A 25,573-nucleotide genomic window follows, 5' to 3' on the forward strand; every position below is an offset into this window, starting at 1 on the left:
CTTTGTCCCAACATGATCTATTTAAAGTTTTGATGACACGTATTGAGAATAACAATAATATGATTTTTTTTTAAAAATGAGTTCATTCAAATAGCCCCTCATTTTTTTTCAACAAAAATATTAATTTGATTGAGATGGAGAAAATAATTAATTTGAGAATAAACTATGAACAAAAATATTAATATTTTTCATCGAAAACTGATACATCAGTTATACTTTTTTCTTAAAGACTAAAAGTGCAGTCTCTTTTTGTCACGGAGAAAAGAAAATTATCATGTAATCAAATTATCCATAATTTCCAAAAAAAAAAAGAAAAAAAATTAACAACCAAGAATAAAATGTGTTTAAAAGAATATATATTTTAACATTCCTTAACACGAATTTATCTACCTGGTATCAATGAATGATGACATATCTGAATACGATTATGTTTGAAAAATAAATGTATAGGAAAGTGGTGAGAGGTTTTTCATTTGAAAACGCAACATTATTGGTTCTGCTTTCCCATGTGATGATAAGTTGTGGGTTCGGTTTTCGTTGGTAAATTAAATGCATCAATTGTTCCAAAGGGAAACTGAGTTAGGTCTATAAATAAAGTTACCCGCAATGCTTCAAACCATAGAAAAACACTCTTTTTCTTCGAACAACATTGGTTGTCTTGTTCTTAGAACAAAGCATGGCTTCAATGCCTGGAATCCTCACAGATTGGCCATGGAAACCTCTCGGAAGCTTTAAGGTTGCACACATCATTCCTCATTACTTCTCATCTCTCTAGCTCTATAAACAAACACACATCCAGTTCATATTTTCTGTTTCATTTTTGGTGTTGTCTTTTTTTGTTGTTTTTAATGTATTTTAAAACCTTAGAATCAGTATAAGTTAGTGAAGAAAATCCAAGTTTCACTCACACTACGTACTTTTCATTATCATGTTACATTGCTATCTATGTATCATTGTTTCTATGAAAGATATTGCAAGCATGAAAAAGTTTTATTATGATTTTATGAAATGTCTTATGTTCTCTATTGTTTTATCTATCTTGTATGTAAACCTTAGAGGAAATAATGTATTTTTTGGATGGTATCTTTTAATGTTTTGAATTTGAAGAGATTATAAGTTATATCACAATACAATACAGGTTGGTTAGTGGAGATAATTTTATTTTTATAATATTAGTGTTGGAGAATGGAGATTGAACTTCTAAATCTCCTATCTAAATATATTCTTAATATCTAATTCTTTAATTATTATGAATTATTATTATTGTCGATAAAGAAAAACTATTACTATGGGAAAAACCAAGAAAAAAACAGCCAATGTTTAACTTAGAATGTGTTCAAGCATGCCCCTTTGGTTTAGTTTCAACATGACACTTTATGGAGTGACAATGGATATATAGAATTAAGTGGTTGAATTTTTAATACTAAGTATAAATATTAACTTCAAAACCTATTACATGTACTTTGTAAAGGTGATGAATAATTGTTGGATTCCTTAAAATAATTAACTGTACAGTTAACTTGTCTCTCAATGTACTTTCTAGTCAGAGATTATTTTTTTTGGGGGGAACTCATTTATTATATTTTAAGGATTGATTTCTTTTTATAAATTGTTTTTTTCCCTTCTAATTAAGATCTAGGGCATGTAATATATATATTTTTATGGGCATTCTTAAAATATATATTTTTTCTTAACAATCTGGGGTTTGGCTCTAGTCCTTTTGCTCTCTTCTTTAATTTATTTCACTTTTAAAAAAATAACTATATATAAATTAAAAATTAAACTATAGAAATTTATACTTTATGTAAATTGATTTTATTGTATGGAGAATTTTTTTTTTGTTACGAAGTGAAAATGAGTGGATAGTTTATGGGTTTGGTTTTATGTTTTCCTAACTTTTATCCTAAATTTCCTGGAACTTAATCATATATATTAAAAAAAGTATAATTAGTAAAGAAAGTATGAATCTAGCTAGTTACTATTTTTACACTTTTGCATGCAAATGTGTTGCTAAAAAAGGAAAGGGATTTGGTATATACAGTTGTATTATAATTAGTTAGCCACATCCAATTATTAACAATCAACATCACAACTTCAATACCAATAATAATGACAGTTGTTTATAATATAAAAACTTACTAATATGCAAATGTTCAATTACTCAGTGAGTTTATTTATTTTTTTATATTTCTACATTTTTTTAAAAAAACCATCTCTATTTTTTTTTCAATACCTATGGTATATATTTTATAAAAAAAAAACTGTACATAAGTAGATATAATTGCATTTATGAATTTTGCATTAATTGCATTAATTTTTTGCAGTATGTGGTGTTAGCTCCATGGGTGGTTCACAGCAGTTATTCTGTGATGGTGAAGGATGAGAAAGAAAGGGATGTGAGCACTTTTCTGATATTACCATTTTTGGTTTGGCGAATGCTTCATAATCAGATATGGATCACTCTCTCTCGTTACAGAACAGCCAAAGGAAATGGTAGAATTCTTGATAAAGGACTTGAATTTGAACAAGTTGATAGAGAAAGAGAATGGTTAGATTCTTCTACACTTTCAACCCTAATTTTATTTTTTTATATATATATTTATAGAAAAACATTTGAGATGTTCTCATTTTTTAGAAAAAAAAATTCAAAACAAAAAGAATCATGCTATGATTTTACAAAACTATTACATAACCGAAATGAAAAAAAAATGGATTTACAAACACACAAAATATCCTAAACCCTAAATTTTAAGGCGAGTGTGCTTTTTATATTATTAAATATAGTCCGTGTATCTTTTTGTAATTAAATACTTTTTTTGTATATTTTTTTAAAAGAGTTGGAATATTTTCATGTGATATATTTTTATTACTGATAAAAAATAAAGAAAGATGAATACCCTTGCTTCTCATGTTTTGTTATATTAGCATAATTTTGGTGCATTATTCATAGATAAATTTTGCATGTCTTTTTTTTTTTCTTTTACTTGTTTAATATTATTATTTAACTACCAAATTTATATAAACAATATACTGAGTATGAAATTTTGTATACGTATATATCTAATTTAATTACCTCCATTAGCGTTTTGTTTCTATTTAAATCTCTCTCTTCTTTATATAGAGAGAGAGATAGGTAGTTTTGAGAGTTAGGACTTTACGTGGAAAAGGAAATTTAGACTTGGTTTCTCTAACAGGGAGATAAGAAAATATATTGCATTTGATTTTTTATATCCTATTTATGTTATATTTATGAAAGTGTATATTATTATAATTAGTAATTAAAAGGAGAGTAGAATAATATACCTATATGAATAATACATGCAAGTGTATATATAGGTCCTATGAAATTATAATTAGTAATTAAAAGGAGAGCAGAATAATACCTATGGGAATTTTTATATCCTGTGTATATTACATAAATGAGTTTAGTTTTTTTTTTATCAACTACTTTTGTAAGGGTTGGAGTATGATAATATTTTTTTTATGATAAAAAACAATTGAAGTAATTTATCTAGTATATGTTTGAATAGGCTTTTCAATTCCTCAAACATTTTTAATTTTTTATAAATAAAAGGTAGTTTACAAATAAATTAATTATACAATTCTCTCGCGTATTTCTTTGATCAATAGAAAATAAATGAATTAAAGAAAAATTAATACTTGGAGTGCTCTAATCCTTTTAAAAACATGTATAGGATACTGCCATGGCTTATATATTTCCTTTTAAAAAAATTATCTCGTATTTTAAACTTTTTAAATTTTTATTTAATATGTTTATAAGCTACTTTAAATTTATAAACTTCTTTTTTTTTAAAAAAAGGTTTGGATGAGAAGCAACAAATAGCTTGCTTTTTGAACCTAGGTTTTCAGTTGGGACCATTTATGAGAAATATTAAAATCCAACTTCATATTTTATCAAACTTTAGCATTCCTAATTTTTCCAACTTCAGCATTCATTAATGTTTCTTTTTGGATCATCTTCTAGATGTGATGAGTCATATATAGTTATATGTTTGGAGAGCAAGGTGGTTCATCTTTTGCGGTTCAAATGTCTTAATTTTGTTGAATGACGGTAACATATTTAAGTTCTTTTAAATGCTTTGTCACACAATTAAAATATGTAATATTATTATTTTAATATTTGTTACTCATATATATTGATTATTTTCAGCAATACATTACTTGTTCACATGCTTCAAAGATATGGAAATTAATGAAACAAAAAAATTTCAAAAACTAATAAATAATATCAATAGTTCATTACGGATTTCATAAATTTACATATTTAAAAATACTTTTGATTAGTATATTTCAGAAAGAAAGGGAACACAATTTTTTTTATTTTAAATTTAATATAATTATAGTATATTTATGGAAATAAATAAGAGCTAAAAAATCACATTTATTCTAATCTATTATGTATTTCTATATTAAATACACTAAATCATTTATTTAAAATGGAAATTTTGTCCTTAATTTTTCTTTTCTTTTCTTTTCACGACACGTTACACAATCTTTTCAGAGATATTTTGAGTCAATGTCTAGTAATCAAAAGATATTTTTTCTTAGAAAACACGTGGCCCTGTGCCCATACAACACGCATAAAAGCATTAGAAAATATGTGTTAAAAATAATAAGAAAGAAAACAGATAATTACTTTACATTTTGATAACTTATTATTATTATTATAGGTTTCTTCTTTTCAACAATAATTAACAATAAATAATATAATATTATAACTGTAGATAAAATGTCAGAAGATTATATATAAAAAATTTGAAACTTTTGATTCTTATTTTTAACATTAATATTACAAAAGTTGTTGAAAATGAGTTTAAATCTATAAATTTAATGTATTTAAATGTTGGATAAGAATTAGATATTTATCTCTTACGAAATTGGAATCAGATTTTGTTGGTGATGGATTTCATTTATAAAATCTCCTAAACAAATAAAACAAACAAACATTTTCTGTTAATTTTTTTAAATTTTTTTAAAAATATTATAAATCTTGTTATGAATAATAATTAAATAATTTTCACATAAAATTTTATAAACAATTCGTACAAATTTTATACTTTTGTAAGAAATAATTATTTATGAAGAAATTATTTGTCAATTAAGAGTTTTATAAAACATAGTAAAACAAGTTTTTTTTTGTTTTACAAAATTTTATAAGAAATAAATTTGTAAGAGAAATTTCATAAAGTATGAAAAGTTCTAGTAGAGTATGTCCAGATATAAATAATTCTGTATTGTAATATAAAATAAATTTTGTATGAAAAGCATTATCTAAACTATATATTGTTGTTCTTGAAATGTATACATAAAAATGATAAAACCATAGTTTATTTTATTATAAGGTTAAGATAGTGATGTGATTGTATATTTTACTTGGCTCAGGGATGACCAAATATTGTTCAACGGATTACTCTACTACTTGGCCTGCTACACATTACGTGGTGCATCACGTCTTCCATTATGGAGAACGGATGGAATGGTTATGGCATTGCTGATTCATGCAGGACCAGTCGAGTTTCTTTATTATTGGTTACACAGAGCACTGCATCACCATTTTCTATATTCTAGATACCATTCTCACCACCATTCTTCCATTGTCACAGAACCTATAACTTGTGAGTCATTCATCTCATTAATTGTTCTTGCTTACAAAATTCAATGCTGCCCAACAACCTTTTCACCTTTCGATTCAGACATTTATTGCCACATGTCAGTGCTGTCTGTGTTGTCAAATTCTTAGAGGTTTAGATTCACTTTATGGTTTATCTCATATACAAAGTAATTCATTCACTCACCTGTATCATACCTTTAGTAGGTCATGCATGTTCAAGGAATTTCAAAAATGATTTTTTTTATTAGAAATTATATGTCGGAAAATATATTGCTAAAAATAATAATCTTATTTTTACATACTTTTTTAATAGAAAAAAAAACATCCACTTTTGATCTTGAAACACTTTCTGGCATTTGTCATAACTTCATTTCCTTTTGACAATGACCTAGTTCGGTCTCTTATCAATTTTTGTTTTCTCTTAATTACAGGTAGTCTATGTTGTTGTTGGGATATTTTATGTTTAATTTTTAGATTTTTTAAACTAAGTATTTTGGTTTTATTTCTACACCATTGAAGGAATGCACCAAATCCAGGAAGCAGAATTTTGATTTCAGATTTTTTTTATCACTTTCATAAATTATATTTTGGAGGCTGTTAATTGAAAATATGTGAACAAATTGTAAGCTAAGTTTGTTCCATGCATTTTAAGACAATTTATTTCAAAATATAATACTAATTATTAGTTTTTTCATTATATATATATATATATATATATATATATATATATATATATATATATATATATATATATTTGATGATGCTAATTATGAGGGAGCAAATGAATTTGATGGGTGGATTGATTCTATGTCTAACTGGGATGTTGTGTTGATGCAGCTGTGATTCATCCATTTGCAGAACACATATCATATTTTGTTCTGTTTGCAATGCCCATGTTAACCCTAGTATTCACAAACACAGCTTCTGTGGGGGCCATGGTCGTGTATGTCACTTACATTGACTTCATGAATAACATGGGTCACTCCAACTTTGAGGTTGTCCCAAAATGGCTCTTTGACATCTTTCCTCCTCTCAAATATCTCATCTACACCTCATCGTAAGTACTTTTAATGTCATTTACATGAATTTTGACTTTCCTGTATGTAATCTAAATGTTAAATTTACATTTTTTTTAAGTTGGATAAGTATTTTGTTTAGTTGATTAGTGTGAAAGGAGTTTTTGTTTTGTTTAACCAATTTATTTGAAATATATTATACTTCTTGTTGAGTGTAGAATTGGTAGCAAAATCTAATTAAACTGATAAATTATCACAATTTGTTATAAATATTAATTACAAAAGTTGGAGTATCTCAAATATTCTATTTATAAATATATAGTATACTTTACGGATGAAAAAAATTATACATGTGTGTAAAAGAAGAGAAGAGGTAAAAGAGAAGGAGTAGTGTAGTGGTATCAAAAAAATTAGAGGGTGCTTATTTTTAATTAATATGAATTATTATGTATAAACAAGTAATGAAAAATGCGTTTTCTATTTTTAACATTCATATAAAATATAATTCAGATTTTTATTCTTTCATAAATGAATTTGAACCTTAAAATTTTCGAAAACAATATGAATATTGGAAAACACTACATTCATATGTTTTAAAGTTCAAAACTAAACTTAATTATATAAAAGCAGAAACCTTGATAACATTTTATTGAAAATACAAAGAATTAATTTTTTTATTAGATATAGTTGTTTCTTAATAAATACGAGCAACATATATATTCTATTTTAACATAAAGTTAAATGCGTAATAAATCATAGATAATAATTTGTTTTATTTTCTCTCGTTTTCATATTACTATATTTTTCATCTAAAATACAATATTCACCATTTTTCATCTAAATGATTACTAATAACATATAAATTGTGTTTTCATTCATATTCTTTTCAACATTTATTTATTATTAGCTAAAGTTTATTAAATATATATATATATATATATATATATATATATATATATATATATATATATATATATATATATATAACATCTGTGAAATTGATCAAGTCTATTAAAAAAACCTACATTAATAGAAGTATACATAACATAACAGAAGAATGTATGTATACACTCTTGTAAATCATAACTATAGTTTTCTAAATTACAAGAGTGTGTACATAAGAGAAGAAATAACACATAACATATTACAAACATTCTTCTTATGCAGAACCTTAGTAACAAAGAAATGTTTTCTTTGTATGATGTTTTGCAGGTTTCATTCTTTACACCATACCCAGTTCAGAACAAACTACTCCTTGTTCATGCCACTTTATGATTACATCTATGGCACAACTGATAAAGCTTCTGATACATTACACGAATCTGCGTTAAAACGAGAAGAAGAAACAGCAGATGTTGTGCACCTTACACATCTCACAACTCCTGAATCGATCTATCATATCAGACTTGCATTTGCTTACTTGGCTTCTGAGCCTTACACGTCAAAATGGTACCTGAATTTGATGTGGCCTCTAACAGCTTGGTCGATGATCCTCACATGGATCTATGGTAGAACATTCATTGTGGAGGGAAATCGTTTTCACAAACTCAAGTTGCAAACTTGGTCTATTCCCAAGTACACTCTCCAAGTAAGTTTTCTCTATTTTCATTCTCTATACCTATTTGATCTATTTGCTGAGTTATTAGACAAAAGTAATTGTTTGTGTGATAGGTGTACATAAAATAATTGCTATCATTGTTTTTAATTTCAAAGAAAAATAATTCATATATATATATATATATACTAACATGATTCTAGACAGAGAATGAAAGTAACAAATGTATAAAATATCTTAAGAAATAGAATTTGAAATACTGTAAATTTATCTTATTTATAATTGATATGTTTTTTTTATCAGTAAAGAATTTTAATTAAACTAAACATTTGGGATCATCTAGTTAATATGAATGATCTTATAATAGTTGATGATATTATAGATCTAATAAATACTTATTCTTGCTATAATAGATTTTGAATTTAATATTATTTTAGGAAGTAAATTTTAAATTTAGTTAAATGATTTTATTTTAAAAGTGAATTTTAAATTTAATTTAATTTCACAAAAATAATTTATAAGATAATATTTTAATTTATAGATCTTCACGACATATGATATGTGATATGCTAAGGTAAGATATATAAAAAGGAAATAAGTATACTTAAAAATCAAGATGTACTTATATTTTACTCTGATTAAAAATTATTTATTATTTTTTTCTTATTATATGGTTGATGTATTCTCCTGTAACATTAATTGATTTCATAGACATATTTGCTGTGCTGACAGCCCCCCATGCTGTGGAAAAATTATCATATTCAAACTTGGGCCCGAGATCTAGTGAGATGTTATGCCATAATGAATTTAGAGAATATTTATGGGAGTTTGCTAACACATAATTTGTTTTAGGTATTTTGCAGACAAAAATAAATAAGATGTTTTTTTTTTCTTTTTTTGTTTTGAGAATATATGATCATAAAACCCATACTCTATGAAATTGTTTTTGTCTCCATTGTTGACTTTTCATATATTTATTTTGTATCATTATGTAAGGATCAGTGATTTCATTAAAGCTTTAGCATTATTGCATGTGGTCATCTTTTTTTCTGTTTGTTTATTATTGATCTTTCAATGCATGCTCAAAGTAAAATTCATATATATAATTTTTTTTTCTGTAGTACTCCATGCAATCACAAAAAGTGGCTATCAACACAATGATAGAAGAAGCAATACTTGATGCAGACAGAAAAGGCATAAAAGTGTTGAGTTTAGGTCTAAGAAATCAAGAAGAAGAGCTTAACATCTATGGAGGATTATTTGTTAGCAGACATCCAAAGTTAAAAGTTAAGGTTGTCGATGGAAGCAGTCTTGTAGTTGCTGTTGTTCTTAACACCATTCCCAAAGGAACAACTCAAGTGTTACTTAGAGGAAAACTCACTAAGGTTGCTTATGCTCTTGTCTTCTCATTGTGTCAACAAAGTATTCAGGTAAATTTTTTTTTCTCTAAATGGGTCAAAAAATGCTTGAATTTCTTCTAAAATAATTTAAGTTCAATTTTAGTCAACTTTTTTCTTTTTTTTTTAACTATTTTAAATGTGTACTGTATATTTAAATCGTTTTCATGCTTTTGTAAAATGTTGTCTAAATCATTTGGAGACAATGATTTATTTTAAATTAGAAAAATAAAAAAAGTATTTTTTTTTCAAATATAAACACAATAATTTTAAAAAGACTAAAAATATAAATTTTATCTTTATTTTATTAGAACCAATTTCTTACTAGATATCCATCTAAAATGGCATGTACTTTTAACCCTTCTGTTATCTTTCAGGTTGCTACATTGCATGAAGATGATTATGTGAGGCTTAAAAAGTCAATCAAAGGCTCTGAAACTGATTTGACCTTTTCCAAAAGTAGCACACAGAAGGTAAAATACATGACCTTTTCCAAAATTGTCTTAATATATTTAGAAAATGGTTTTTTTTCCGAGAAAAATAATTTCTTTCAATAAAAGTATTTCTTAGAGTATTTTGGAATTGAAATATAGTAATCTTTTTTGTTTTCATCTTCATTTTTTCTTTTGATAGATTTGGTTGGTAGGAGATGAATTGAGTGAAGAAGAACAACTAAAGGCACCCAAAGGAACAATATTCATTCCATACACACCATTTCCACCAAAGAAATATCGCAAGGATTGCTTCTACCATTCCACCCCAGCAATGTTAGCTCCTCCTTCACTTCAAAATATCCATTCTTGTGAGGTTAGTTCTAATAATCATGTTCTTCATTTGATTTGTTAACTTCAACCAACAAAGATTGAACAAAATTTTGTTAAAAAAACTTATGTTTGATATAGTTCGATCAAGTATTCTATGATTAAAGCTATTCTACATAGAATTTCTACACATATTTACTTTGTAAATACAGTTTATATACTTATTGGTATGTAAAAGATTAAAACAATTCAAGTATTTAATTTTTTTTATCATCAATAACAAATTTAATTAATAAAGACAATTGAGTTATTACCTCAACCTAATATATAAAAGGGTTGGAACAATTCAAGTATTTCTTATATTATACTGATTTTTTTTTGTTGATTAAAAAATTAGTAACATATGAAATTATTATAATAAAAATTTTATATTTGAATTGTAGGATTGGTTGGCAAGAAGGGTAATGAGTGCATGGCGCATAGCAGGAATAGTACACTCTCTTGAAGGATGGAATGAACAGGAATGTGGTCACACTATGAATGACATAGACAAAGTTTGGCATTCAACTCTTCAACATGGATTTCAACCTCTTCAAGTGCAAGTGCAAGTCAAAGAGTTAGCTCAATATTATTAATGAAGAACAAGAAAAACATTATAATCAATGTGTTTTTCTCCTATGTTTAAGCTCTTTGGTGAGTGATGATCCTATTTATGGATATCATCATGGTAAATAAGGGTGTTAAGTGTTACATTTGGACAAGCTAATACCATCTTACATAAGTGCAACACATGATATATATATATATATATATATATATATATATATATATATATATATATATATATATATATATATATATATATATATATATTAGAAGTATTATATACTTTGCATATAAGGAACAAAAGAGGTTTTACCCTACATTGCTACCCTACATTGCTAAGGAAAAGTCCTTTATAATAACAAAACACTTATTTAAAACTAAATAGGGCATTGTTAATAACAAAACCTCCACAGATCTCCAAAGAAATAAACCAACCAATATTTATTTTTTAATTTTAACCCATGTGCAATAACTAAAATAATTTATATATAAGTATATAAAAAACAAAACATGTTTCTTATCCTCTAAGTTTTTTCTTTCTTTCATTACAATACATTTTAAAGAATTTAAGTAATTCTTCAAAGTCCACAAATTATTTTAATGAAATTTTAGAGTTAGGTTCTATTGAATTTTTTTTATCAACTATCTTAATGAAAAACGCTTGCGATATTTCAACATTTTTACACAAATAAACAAAAAGAAGGTTAAATAAAAAAGAGGTAAATGAACAAGGATTCACAAGAAAAGAGGTTAAGAATTAGAAATATAATAATATATTTAAGCATAAATTGCATTAAAATGAGAGTACTTTTAAATATACTATAATCCATACATATCTTATTAAATCCGTATGAACAGTACAACATAAACATTTAAACTACCATCACGCTTGTTAGATTTTATGTGATGATCTAACTTCAAAAAATGAAAATAGATGTTAAAAATTTCACATCAACTAGAGATAAAATCAATTAAAAGTATATAAGTGACACTTTATTCTATAAGTTAGTTTTGAAAAGTTGAGTTAGACTTATATTAAATTGTGAGAACAATATGTCTCAACCAAGAGGGAGTTGAATTAATTTAAAACTCTTTTTATCCTTCTTGGAAAATTTAACGTGTATAAAATTGTTTTCAATGAAAACTTCAACCTTTTAAAGATTGAATAGATTATTAATCAAGAACAATGAAAGAAATCAACTCAAATATTTATACTAGTTCAACTTTTCAAGAGTTTACATCTAGTTTTCCTTCAACAACCTTAGTTGGAAGGAAATTCATTAATTACAAGTATCAAGATTACAAAATACAAGATTCACCCATGTACTTTAAATCTCCAATCACAACACAAACAAACTCTAAAAGGTGAGACTAAACACACTCACACTAGGAACCAAGAACACACTCTTAAGGGTGAGGCTACACATGCTTACACTAGGAACCAAGAACACTCTCCTAAGGGTGAGCCTACACACACTCACACTAGGAACCTTGCTTACACAGTAAAAGCAACCACAATTCACAAAGAATTACAGAAAAACAAACCCTAGTACACCTCTAGTGTTGATATTATAAAGAAACAAAAATTTAGATCCTTCCTTGATATTTTCTTTCACTCTTAAAGCCATGCAACTTGAATTTCCTCAATTCATGTTTGGCTTCTCTAAGAATGCTCCAAAACCTCTCAAAGGATGTTCTTGTTTCACAATTGAAAGCTCTAAGTATTTTTTTGTGTCTGCAAAAAGAAATGAACCACGTGTATATAGAAAAATCACATACATGTTAATTTTAATCAATTAGATTATTTCTGAATCGATTAAAATTTACACACAATTTTAATCGATTAGATTATTTTCTTAATCTATTAAAACAGAGAGTAATCTTCTTGGTTTGGATCAGACCAACTTTAATTGATTAGATTATTTTCCTAATCAATTAAAATTTACACATAGTTTTAATCGATTAGCTGATAGTTTTAATCGATTAGCTGATTTTTTTAATCGATTAAAACAAAGAGTAAGGCATGAGTTTTTGACAATTTTAATATTCAGTACATATCATCATACATTCAACATATATTGATACCACATACAATTAATCATAGTTTCACAACTTATTTATCAAGTCATGAAATTTAATTAACATCTTCAAAAACAATTATTCATTTATCATCAAACCAAGTTAAGAACATAATTAACCATTCATTTGAGTTACTTGAATGGAAGGACTTCTCATATCAACAACTTAAAGTTCACTTCTTAATAATTAAAAGTATAATTAATAAACCATAACTATAGCTAGAAGGTTATCTGTTTGTAAAAAAAAATAAATCCTAATATGGGTTTTGAATGTTTAGGAAACGTTCCACCTCAGCTATGTGTTGATGGTAGAAGTTGAGAGTTTCACCTACTTAGCATGTCTAATGAATGCAAGGGACAAATGTGTAGCGTGTGTGTAGTTGTGGTCCTCATAGAGTTATAGAATGCATCGTCATCACGTAGCTCAAAAGCAACTTCAAACAATTTGGCAATGAAAGAAACCCCATTGATGAGTTTCAGGCACAGTTGATGGTGGAGGTTATATTCATTTCATATATATTCTGTTTTTTTTTTCAAAAAATAAATAAATATTTACTATTTTTAAAGTTTGTTATCATGCTATTTCTTTTTACCAATTACTTCTCCTCTATGCTTTAAATGATTTGTATGTCAATCATAAAAAGAGAAAATGAAAAAAAAAACATATATTATTGATTATAAATAAAAAAAGGGTTAAATATGTTTTTAGTCGTTAACTTTATTTGATGTTTTAAACGTATTTCTCAGTGAACATTGAAGCAAAAATGTGTCACGGTGTAAACAACTCAAATGCTATCATGAAACGCACTTGAAACATCAAATAAACCTAACAAAATTTAGTTAAAAAGACTAAATTCACACATTTCTAAAGTTTGAGGACTAAATTAGGTCAAAGTTTTGAAGAGGGACTAATTTCAATTTTCGCTGAAAGTTAAGGAACCAAAAACATATTTAACCCATAAAAAAATGTAACTACTATGTAAAAATAAGAAAGGTTATTTTATATGCTCAATGAAAAGCAAGAATCTTGTCAAACGTTCATTACATTCGTTTAGTAATTTTTTTTTTACATATAAATTTATTTAATTTAATTGATTATGGAAAAGTTTAACTTTTATTTTAATTCTCGTAAATTTAGTCTTTCTTAAAATTTGTCTAGTAATTATTTAATTTATTTACATATAACTTTAATTAATTCATTAATCATGGAAAAGGTTGAACTTTATTTTAATTTTTTTTTAATAAGTAAGTTTTTACTTTTTTTTTCTTACAAAAAATATTTATAAATTGTTTTTTTAATAAGATCATTATCTTTTGAGCTTATAAGGTAAGAATATTTTAACTGTGATCCCCATAAAATAATTTTTATTTTCATTGTTTTATGAGTAAAACATTGCTCTGTTATTTACCTTCGTAGATAAATAATATTTGTTGTAGGATTTAAAAACAAAATATGGGAGTCCAATGAAAAAAAAATAGCATATATATATATATATATATATATATATATATATATATATATATATATATATATATATATATATATAATAGGTGTCCCATGATATAATCAATTAACGTTCCTTCAACACACATACGGAAAGCAGGGGAAAAAATGAGTATTATATTTTTGTTAAGAAATAGCATAACTTATTTATTTTATGCGCCTAAATTATATTTAATTTTAGAAATAAAACTCATTTGCATGGTCACTATATCATTAAGTTATTGAATTAAATTTTAAATTTATTTATCCAATTAGGATTTTTAAAACTTGTTTTACATTTTTTAGGAGTGTGTGGTGTAGTTTGATTTGGTTATTGAAAATAAATTTGAATTAAATGTAAAAGTTATATGTGATATAACTTGCTTTGGTTTCAAGAAGAAGAAAAAACTCAAACTAACGTAAATTAATTTTTAAAATTGGTACTAGTTTTAAAAATTTTAATTTATAATTTTCAATTGTCTCTATTTTTGTAATTTTTAATTCTTTTGGACAGGGTGTTTCATTATGATAGAATATAATTTGATATGCAACAAGAAAAAAGCAAAGAAAAAGAGAACAAGAACATAACCAGGGAGGGAGGAATGATAGTAAATTAAGAAATCGCATAAAAATCATCTTCCTTTAGTATTCTTCGAAGGATATCAGAAAATCATCATTAGAATACTTTTGTATGAAAAATGACAAATGATATGATAAATAGATAACATTGAGGACAATGCTATCTTAATGGATTTATTACTATGTTGATTACACTTAATTTCTTTATTTCTCTAATTATTTAAACTATATATGTTGATACTTCTCTTCAAATGTTTTTCTACTTGTTTTCTTTTCTCCAATCGATTAATTACTTGTCAAATTTTTTTTTAATATTAAGTAAGTGTTTAGTCTCGATAAATATATTAAAAGAATTAATCAAAATAATAATTATTAAAACAAAACAAAGATATGGATAATAAAAAATGCATATTAATATAGGACAAAAATATAAATGAAGAAACGGTTAGAAATAATATAGTTTGAGCACGCAAAATGTTTTTGTTTACAGAGACCATGCCGCTACTTTATAGGTGTATCAGTATATATTGAACGGTTATTAATTGTTAATCGTTCGGTTATCATCACAATAATAGTCAACCAGACTACCATCTACTGCATTAATTAAGGTCAATCAGGTCGAATGGTTTTTGGGCCAGCGTTTAAGTTATTGGACTAATGGTCCAGCAAAAGATAAAATAATTAAGGATATCTGATTAAAAATTTGATTAACGATATTAATAGGCGGTTTATGAGCAACCAACTGGATTTTAAGGTAAAGTCTGTTTATATTTTATTGGGCCTGTGTCAATTTAGGGTCCATGAGACAAATTATAAATACAAAGCTAGGGCCGAAAGCCAAGGCCAAAAGCAAGGTTTAGATTCTTCTACGTTCTACTTACGTCCGATCAGGACTTAAATACTAAACTCTGATAAACAATTCATAAAATCGCTCCTAACTTGAGCGTCAGAGCGCCTTTCGTAGGTACCTCCCTCTCCGGTCAAGAATACAACTGATCGGATCAGGTGACAGCCGAACGGTGCAGTCGGAAAAGGCAGGCGATTCAGGCGATCCAAGCGTTTGGAATCCAGGAAGACACGTCAAAAAATGTTAGTCTCTTGGTTCCACGAGAAACACGGAGGAGCAACAGAGCACCAGGGAACCGATCAGAGATATGCAGTGGAAACACTAAGAGGAGATTGCGGCACTAAGGACGGAACGAGCCCATTCCGAACGGTTGCATTCAACAACCGTCCAACCACACCATTCCGAACGATTGCATTCAACAGTCATCCAACAACACCAATCTGAACGACTGCATTCAACAGCAGTTCAACCACACTATTCCAAACGGCTAGATTCAACAGTCATCCAACAACACCAATCCGAACGGCTGCATTCACCAGCCATCCAACCACACCAAGTCGAGCGGCATCCAGTTGATACCGCAAGGAACCTCGCGAGCGCTCAGTCTCAACGTTGCTACTTCGGATCAACACCAGGAAATTTCAGCAAAGCTAAAGCTAAGTGATCATCTCAACGTGAAATTTCATTAACAAGATAAGTATTCCATATGAAAATAAATATATTTAGAATCAAATGCATGGATCTCTTCAACTGCTTTTGCAGCTTCTTCTACCTACTAATGAATTTTGAAGTGTAGTCATGTGCCGAACCGTCCGATCCAACACCCGTGTCATTTGTCGCGCCGTTCAGTTCAGCCTTCGCATCATCCACCGCCCTTTCAGTGTGTGGAGTTCCTTCAACTGGCCAATTTATACACCTCAAATTAACCATAACCATATAACACTGCACTATCTTCAGCGCGTCTTTTAGCTGACTCTGCTAGTTCAGACTGCTCGTGGATGACCTTGGTCTCTCCCATTTGGTCAACTCGACCTCATGTTTATCCTATTTAGATTCCAATGGCTTTGCTCTTGTTCGAGCCTGAACCGGACACTTCAACCCTTGTCTAACGCATCTCAAGCAATGTATATCCATACAGTCATTATCAACATCTTCTGTTGTTCTTTTATGCAGGTTGGAGGGCGGTAAAGCACGTACGAGCTCATTTGTGACACATCCTAATATGTATTTCAGTTTTAGTCTTCAAACATTCAACCAAGGACTGAACGGTCTTATTTGCTTTGACGTCGAGCCTTATAGCCTAAACTAATTTGATATTAACTATCTCAAGTTTTGATTGTGTACACTTTTTATGACCATTCCAATTCGAAATACTATTTTGCTTCAAAGTACAAGTGATAGGACCCGGTGTACAAGCCACCTAATCAAAAGAGAGCTTATTGCTCGATGAGGAACGTTCTCAACTGCTCAGCCTTCCATGGCTGCGAGTGTTCAACTACTCGGCCATTCGACCTCACAGGTGCTCGGTCATTCAGCCTCAAAGGTACTCGACATTTCGGCCTCACAAGTATTCAGTCATTCGGCCTTACAAGTACTCGCTCATTCGGCCTTACAAGTACTCGACCTTTCGGTCTCACAGGTGCTCGGCCCCTTCGGCCTCGATTGCTCGACATTCGACCATTCAACATCTACTGCTCGGCCTTCCATGGCCTCAAGTATTCAAACATTCGGCCATTCGGCTTAACAGGTATTAGGTCATTCGGCCTCCACGTATTCGGCCCTTCAGCCTCAACCGCTCGGTCTTTCATGGCCTCAGGTACTAAGCCAAATTTGGCATCAAGCGTGAAACTTTCCACCCTTTGGCCATTCGGCCCACAAGGTATTCGGCCTTTCGACCTCCACTGTCTGGCCTCCCATGGCCTCAAGTCACAAAGCACTAAAGCAAGTACATCCCGGCCATGACACATCCTAATACATAATCTTCATTTTGGTCTTAAACATTCAACCAAAGACCGAGCGGTCTTACTCGATTGGTCCGTTCGGCCTTATAGCATAACCTATTTCAATATTAATTGTATAACCTTGTAAATACATTGGTTTCTCTGACTACTTTGTTTCTCACTATGTAAAATTCGAGTTGTTATATTTCTTTAGTGTAGATGACAAGATATTGCGCACAAATCATTTGGCCGATGTGAGCCTATCGTTCAAGGAAACTTGGGGACCTTCTCCAGGAACCCCTAGTTCAACACCGAGCGGGTCAGTCGTTCCCGCCGCCCAGCACACCTGGGTGCAAAAAATCGAGCGAGACGGTCGTTCTCGTCGCTTGGAACTCCTAGGTGCGAAAAATCGAGTGGGTCTGTCATTCCTGCCGCCCAGCAACCCTAGGTACGAAAAACCGAGCGAGACGGTCGTTCTCGTTGCTTGGAACTCCCACGTGCGAAAAACCGAGCGGGTTGGTCTTTCCCGCTACCTAGCAACCCTGGGTGCGAAAAAGCGAGCGAGACGGTCGTTCTCGTCGCTTGGAACTTCCAGGTGCGAAAAACCGAGCGAGTCGGTCGTTCTCGCCGCCCAGGACACCTGGGTGCGAGGAAACCGAGCGAGACGGTCATTCTCGTCGCCTAGGGCCCTTGGGTGGTAAAAGCTAAACGGTGTGATCATGGACCATTAGTTGCCAGCCGAACGGTCTTGCTTACTTGGCCAACCTGCCTTGTGAAGTGGTTAGTATAATCATCTGTATTCTTTTTATAGTTTAAATTCAATTATTATTCCTCAGTGCACGTAAATAGATATTATTGGTTACCGATCAACATGAGAAAAGGTTCAAAAAGAACTCTCATCAACCACCACTCAGTTTAGAAAAAGTTCCAAAAGAGAACTTCTCTTGCATCTTGCCATTAACCATTCGGTTCAGCCTTGCCAGGTGAACAGCAATCTAAAAGCACACTACTCAATACAACGAATACAACCTTCCTCAAACTCATAAGTCCTATAGTTAATCATGGCTAAAGCCGAACGATTAACTCAGACTTGGGGGGCATGTATTGGATATAGTGTATTCCGAACGGTTATTAATTGTTAACCATTCAGTCACCACCACAACAATGGTCAACCAGGCCACCATTCACTGCATTAACTAAGGTCAATCAGGTCGAATGGTTTTTGGGGCAGCGTTTAAGTTATTGAGCCAATGGTCCAACAGAAGATAAAATAATCAAGGATATCTGATTAAAGATATTGATAGGTTGTTTATGAGCAACCAACTAGATTTTAAGGTAAGTCTGTTTATATTTTATTGGGCTTATGTCAATTTAGGGTCCATGAGACAAATTATAAATACAAAGTCAAGGCCAAAAGCCAGGTATGTTAAACTGAGACTCCACTATGTTCTACTTACGTCCGATCAGGACTTAAATACTAAACTATGATAAACAATTCATAAAATCGTTCCTAACTTGAGTGTCGGAGCGCCTTTTGTAAGTATTTCCCCCTCCGGTCAAGAATACAACCGATCAGATCATGTGATAGCCGAACGGTGCAATCGGAAAAAGGCAGGCGATTCAGGTGATCCGGGTGTTCGAAAGAAAGGAAGACACATAAAAAAAGGTTAGTTTCTCAATCCTACAAATTCATACCGAAACAATAGGATATATCAAAATATTATATGTATTTATCTATTAAAATACAACAACTCGGTAGATAGACTGAGTATATAGCAAATAATCTTTGAAAAACAATACTGAAAATAGTTTCATATAAATTGTTGTTTTTCTCATACAAATAATAGTATTTATTTATACATAAAAGATAATAAAATAGAAACAAATTTTAATAAATTTGATTAAATAAAATAGTAATTGATAATAAAGTTCAAACCGTTATAACTCATAAATAGCATTTATCCATGAAATAATAATCCATGGTATAACTCATTTGTCCCCTTAATATATTGTTTTTACCACTAAAACTAAATTCAATGATTTTTTTTACATGAAAAGTGGTTTTTTTACATTTATTCCAATAATATTATGTTTTTTTAATGAATGAAAACTCTAACGTCTCTTAGTCTATATTGCATGTAGTGATACATTATTCTAAATATAAGTAATTTTTTTCAATAGTTTAATTTTATTTTTTTGTTATATTTATCAATAATTAGTTTAAGGTTAAACCCCTTAGGAAGTTCCTATTTATGTGAAAAATTGATTTAAATGAACCTCTGCCGTTAGATTGGCTTAACGAAGTTAAGTTTTTTATGAGCTGGGACGTTGACGTGACTTATCTTTTACACGTGGCATTCATACAATTTTATACGTGGAATTTGCCAACCTTGTATTATCATTATTTGACCAGCACTTAAAATATTATTTTTAAATTCTATTTATCTTATTTTTAAAATTTGAACCAACTTTGACATTGTTGGGCCTCCGTGACTCCTCTCTACAACCAAGCAAGGAAACTAAAGCCACTACCATAAAGTCTAAAACGAATCTCCACAACCAAGCAAGGAACCCAAAGTCATTGCAATCAAGTCTAAAACGAGTTTGAAACGGTGTCTGCAATTGTCGGCCACTTTAAAGGTGGAAACCACCACAAACAATCCCAAACCCCAAGCTAAAACGCACCGAGGTCAAGAAACAAGATTTCCCAAACCAGAATTCGAATTTAGTTACATAATTTGAGAAACAAGATCAGAGTTCCTAAAAAGAATTCCCAAACCAAAAATATTAATTTTAAGATAACAAAAAAACCTAAATTCCCATTTCACAATTCTAGAAATCCTAAATCCCAAAATTTTCATTTCGTAACCATCAAAGAATCACAATCGTGAATAATAGAAGAAATTGTTTTCATCTCTGTGAGGGAAATTGTATGCAGTGGGTTACTAAGGGAGCGATTGGAAAAGTTGAAAGCAACCAAAAATGGCATAAGATATGGATAGGCTTCACTCGCTGCATCAATGACTAGGGTGAAGCTTGTTGTTGGCCTTGAGGCCTCTTTAGTTTGGATATCAGGGGGGTTGATGCACTCGCTACACTTGCTTATTTTGCAGTTCTCTGTGGTGCCTTTGCTTGGGGAGTTGATTCGTCATCCTTAGCCTCCAAGCGTCGTCCGAAGGTTTTGGGTACCCACATCTGTCGGGTTTTGTGAGTTTGATGATAGATTGCACACCTAACTGGGTCCTAGAAGTAGATGTGCATGGGTTGAAGAGACTGAGCAATGGGTTGAGACAGTTGAACGAGGAGGATCTTGCACTTGCTTTGTTGTCCTCCATCGCTTTGGAGGCGAGATCTGTGATGTCCGAGAACGATTTCTGGAGGTGCTTCTTCACGAATTGAGGATCCACCACCAACGATTTCCATCGCTTGCACACGCCTCTCGGTTGCAAGAGGTTGTTAACCTTAACCCTAGCCAAGATGATCATCAGATCATTAGACCCTAACTCTGCTTTAGATCGGTAATCATAATTTTAATCCCAATTAAAATTTTAATGAACCTTAATTTTCATTTTAGAAACCCTTTTATAAAATATCACGTCTAAAGGTAGGTGAGTGCCACGTTTAAAAAACTGGCCATATAGACATCCTGGGTTATAAAAAATTTAACCTTGTTAAACCAATTTAACGGCATATATCCATTTAAGTTAATTTTTTATTAAAAGAGACTAAATTCACAAAATCAATTAGACGAGATCTAACGAAAAATCCACATAAATAAAAACAGAAGGGTTTAACCTTAGTTTAAATGATTCAATTGACACTTCATCCAAAAAAAAGTATCAGAAACATACTCCTTTTGAATTGTCTAATAATCCTAATATCATAATTGATAACAAATACTTTGTTCACGACTGTAGCTAAAATATATTTTTTTAAGTTATGTTATTTAAAAACTAAATTATAAAATAAATACAATATTATTGGACCAACATTCACTTGTGACCAATTAAATCATATTTTGTTTTAATTTTTTCAATGTTAAAGTTTATTCCCAACAAATAACAAGATTCCGTAAGACATAAATGTGTCATTAATGACTACCAAAGGTGAGTATCAGTATGCACGTGCAAACTGCCTCAACAATATTTATATTACCATTAGGTTGCATATAGCAATCAAAGTTAAATAGAAAAATCAGTTTTCCATAAATATTTTAAAAAGATATTTGAAAGTAAAATTTATATAATTTATTTTAAAAGATTTGAAAATGAAAGTAAAAATATTTAAAAGTAAAATTTATAACAATTTGATGGATGTGATAAAATAAAAAAAATATTTTAATATATTAAAATATAAAATTATTATTTTGTCCTTATAATTAAAATTAATATATTATTATTATTATTATTATTTTATTATAATTCTTCATCATCATTAACATTTATCCATTTCACTTTCAAAAGTAACACTCACGTTTCTTAAATTTCTTTTTAATATTTCAATAAATAACTATGTGAATAATATTTCTTCTCAAATCTCCTTACTTATACTAGGATTCCACTAATATTCCCTCTCAAATAAACTCAAAAGTAAACAAAGCCAATATAGGTAAATTAGTCTTTCCTTATACATAGATATTTAAGATATCTTGATCAATAATTTTAAGAGCATTAAATAGTACACTATTTATAATTATCATCAATACAAAAGTGTTGAATACATAATTTAATATAATTATAACTATAAAATAAAACACGTAAAATAAAATACAAACGTAAGACGTAAATGTGTCATTAAACACTAATAAGATAGAAGCTTCCCGTAATAGCATTGACCGATGCTAAGTTGAATCAAAATTAACGATGTTACAATATAAAATATTAATCTTAAATAATATATATAGTCAAATTCACCTATTGAAATTTCAAAGCTTTTTTTAATCTAATTTGGTCTAAACATGTGGTAGGCCAAATTGGTTCAAGAATTCCAATCCATTTTAATATTACTAAGTAAGGGATATGATGAAAATGAGAAAGAAAGAAGTTTTAAAAAAAATTACAAAAAGTTCTATTAATATAAGTTGTAATATTTTCTATATAAATATTTGAATTATATAAGTTTTTTTACACAGAAGTTGTATCTAAAAATTCAATTAATATCATCTAACTATTTATTTTTGCATTACATTAATTCTTTCATAATGAAAGTTTTGCAAGTTTTTGCTCGTGTATAATATTATTATTGTATGGGCACATTTTTAATGTAAAAAATATCATTTCAATTATAATTTCATGTTGAAATTGAAGGAAAATTATATTCTAACATTTTTAATGTGTAAGATATCTATTTAACAACATCATTTGAATAATATATACACATATATTAATAATTTAAGTTAAGAGAAAAAAAACAATGAAAATGTTAAGTTAATTAATTAGCATATAGTTATTTTTTTAAGAATGAATTTCAAAATATCAAAGTCATAAATATAAAATCAAATTCCTAATTTATATAACTTTTTAAGTTTTAATTTAGAAGAACCAATGAAGAGGGTATGAATCCCACCAGAAGGTGTAGTTCTATGAATGTGATGAATGAATTACAACCACCACCTTCCAAATTTTGAAGAACAATAAATTTTGAAGAGATAGAGTAAATAAAATATTGTACGAAACCTGAACTGAAGCCTATTTAAATCTTGTTTACTGTCTTTGTCAGTAATCATAGCTTTTCAAGAAAACAATGTCACACAACAATCTCTACCGTTTAGGGATTCACTGTACTTTTTCCCCAGTGGATATGTGCATGCACTGCTACTATACAATGATGTTAAATCTTGATATTTTTAAATGTTATATTTTCGAGTCTTCGATAAAATCAATTTATAATGTATAAGTAAGAAGTAAATCAAACTTTACAAAACAATTTTTTAAGATTAAGTTAGATTTAAATTTATTTTTTTAATATATCATAAAAACAATGGTTATAGTTTATCCTATCGATCGTTGTTGGACTGTTATCAAATTATTCTGTCGATTTTATGAGATTGAGTTAAGTTTAAACCCATTTTTTAATATGAAGTTTGTGTTTTATTTGGTATTCAAACTTTTTATTCTTTTTAATTGATTTTTTTCTAAGTAATTTAATTTCTAAGTTCAATTTGTTAATTTTAGGGCTATTAAGGGATTTAGAAAGATATAGTTTTCTTACATATAATATGTTGAGTGTTAAAAGAAAATGTGTCACTTGAAAGATAATTATTTTACTTTAATAAAACACTGATAAAAGAACAAAGATCAACATTTCAATTCAAAAAGTTTGCACATTTTACATCATCAAATTTTCTATTACACTACTTGGAGGTAATAAACTTCATTTGTAAAATATTCATTGTGTTAAGTTATCTCCTACAAAGAGCTTTCATTTACTATGCCTTTTTCTGGAAGAATTTCCAAGTAATCATACATAAATAGTTTTTTTAAGCGTAAGAGTCACATTATGCACTTGCAAAAGCCATAAGTAGCTTTGTATGGAATGAGACAAAGTGATAGTCAGGAATGATTTTGTATATTTAGGATAATTATTCTATCACTAATAAAAAACACTTATATTATTTTGGAATTTTTTCAGAAAAAATATAAATTTATGTTTGTTGTCTAATTAACAAACACAAATTTAGTAATTTACGTCTTGTTACATCAAATTATATAAACATAAACCTAAGTTATTTAAAAATATAAAATTAATATCAAACATTTAGTATAAAATAAAATTCATGTTTAAGATAAATAAGGAAGACATTCATGCATGACAATGACTGAGTTCTCCCATAAATAGTCATCAACACTATAGTGAAAAGGATAAAAAAGTAATCGTAATGCATAAACATATTTCGAAGAAAAGATGTTTCTTAATAAACTACACACGAGAATAGACAAAAATGTAACTTTTGGTCATAACTGGAAGTCCTAACTCCTACAAAATGGTCGTCATCGTTGAGAAGGAGTTTCGCATAAGGAAGAAAGAGAAGAGAAGTGGGTATTGTAGGTTTTTTTATGCACATTTATATGTTTGACTTATAAGCACCAAACATAAGAAAAGAAGTTTTTACATTTGGTGCTTATAGGTCAGACAAACATAAATTTACATATGTTGTGTACATGTTAGACGTAAATTTACGTATGATCTATAAGCGTCAAATATCGAAAAATTTTAATGGTTGATGCTTATAAGTCATACGTAAATATTGATAATTTAATTACAAAAATTTCATCACGCATTGTTTACGTTTGTTGTCTAATGTTAGACATAAATTTAGTGATGTGGTAAGTTATTTTTGTGTTAGTGTATACATTTTATAAAAGAGAACTTGGCATAATTTAAATTGGAATGAGATGGGTTTTTTAGGGGAAATTCATTTCTATCCTGTGAAACTTAAACTCACACTTGGATTCCAACAACAATCTTCCCATCGTGTCTGACTTCCACATCGGTACACTCCTTCTCGAGTGGAAAGATTCTCAACTATGAGTACCATTTTTATGAGGAAGTTACATAAGGGATTAACTTCACATTCAACGCAAAACCTTAATACAATGGGTTTATGAGTATTCTTCCTTATATGGTGTTAAACTTTTTCATCTCTACCCAAATTGAAACTTAAACTCACTTGAATTCCA

At 28.9% G+C, this 25,573-nt stretch overlaps 1 protein-coding gene across 1 annotated transcript; it reads left to right on the forward strand.

The window, feature by feature from the left end:
- Window positions 1–624: 624 nt before the first annotated feature.
- Window positions 625–11,148, forward strand: LOC108347155 (very-long-chain aldehyde decarbonylase CER1). Its single transcript, XM_017586306.2, has 9 exons — window positions 625–736; window positions 2,325–2,548; window positions 5,404–5,636; window positions 6,470–6,689; window positions 7,861–8,236; window positions 9,325–9,633; window positions 9,978–10,073; window positions 10,234–10,407; window positions 10,805–11,148. The coding sequence occupies exons 1-9, from the start codon at window positions 677–679 to the stop codon at window positions 10,994–10,996; spliced, it is 1,884 nt and encodes a 627-aa protein (XP_017441795.1). The 5' UTR covers window positions 625–676; the 3' UTR covers window positions 10,997–11,148.
- Window positions 11,149–25,573: the final 14,425 nt, after the last annotated feature.

The sequence above is a fragment of the Vigna angularis genome, chromosome 9, assembly GCF_016808095.1.
Source record: "Vigna angularis cultivar LongXiaoDou No.4 chromosome 9, ASM1680809v1, whole genome shotgun sequence".
Classification (NCBI taxonomy): domain Eukaryota; kingdom Viridiplantae; phylum Streptophyta; class Magnoliopsida; order Fabales; family Fabaceae; genus Vigna; species Vigna angularis.

Coding starts and splice junctions, on each gene's coding strand:
- LOC108347155 (XM_017586306.2), top strand. CDS start 677: ATGGCTTCAATGCCTGGAATCCTCACAGATTGGCCATGGAAACCTCTC. Junction 2,549..5,403: donor GTTGATAGAGAAAGAGAATG/GTTAGATTCTTC, acceptor TACTTGGCTCAG/GGATGACCAAATATTGTTCA. Junction 10,408..10,804: donor AAAATATCCATTCTTGTGAG/GTTAGTTCTAAT, acceptor TTTGAATTGTAG/GATTGGTTGGCAAGAAGGGT.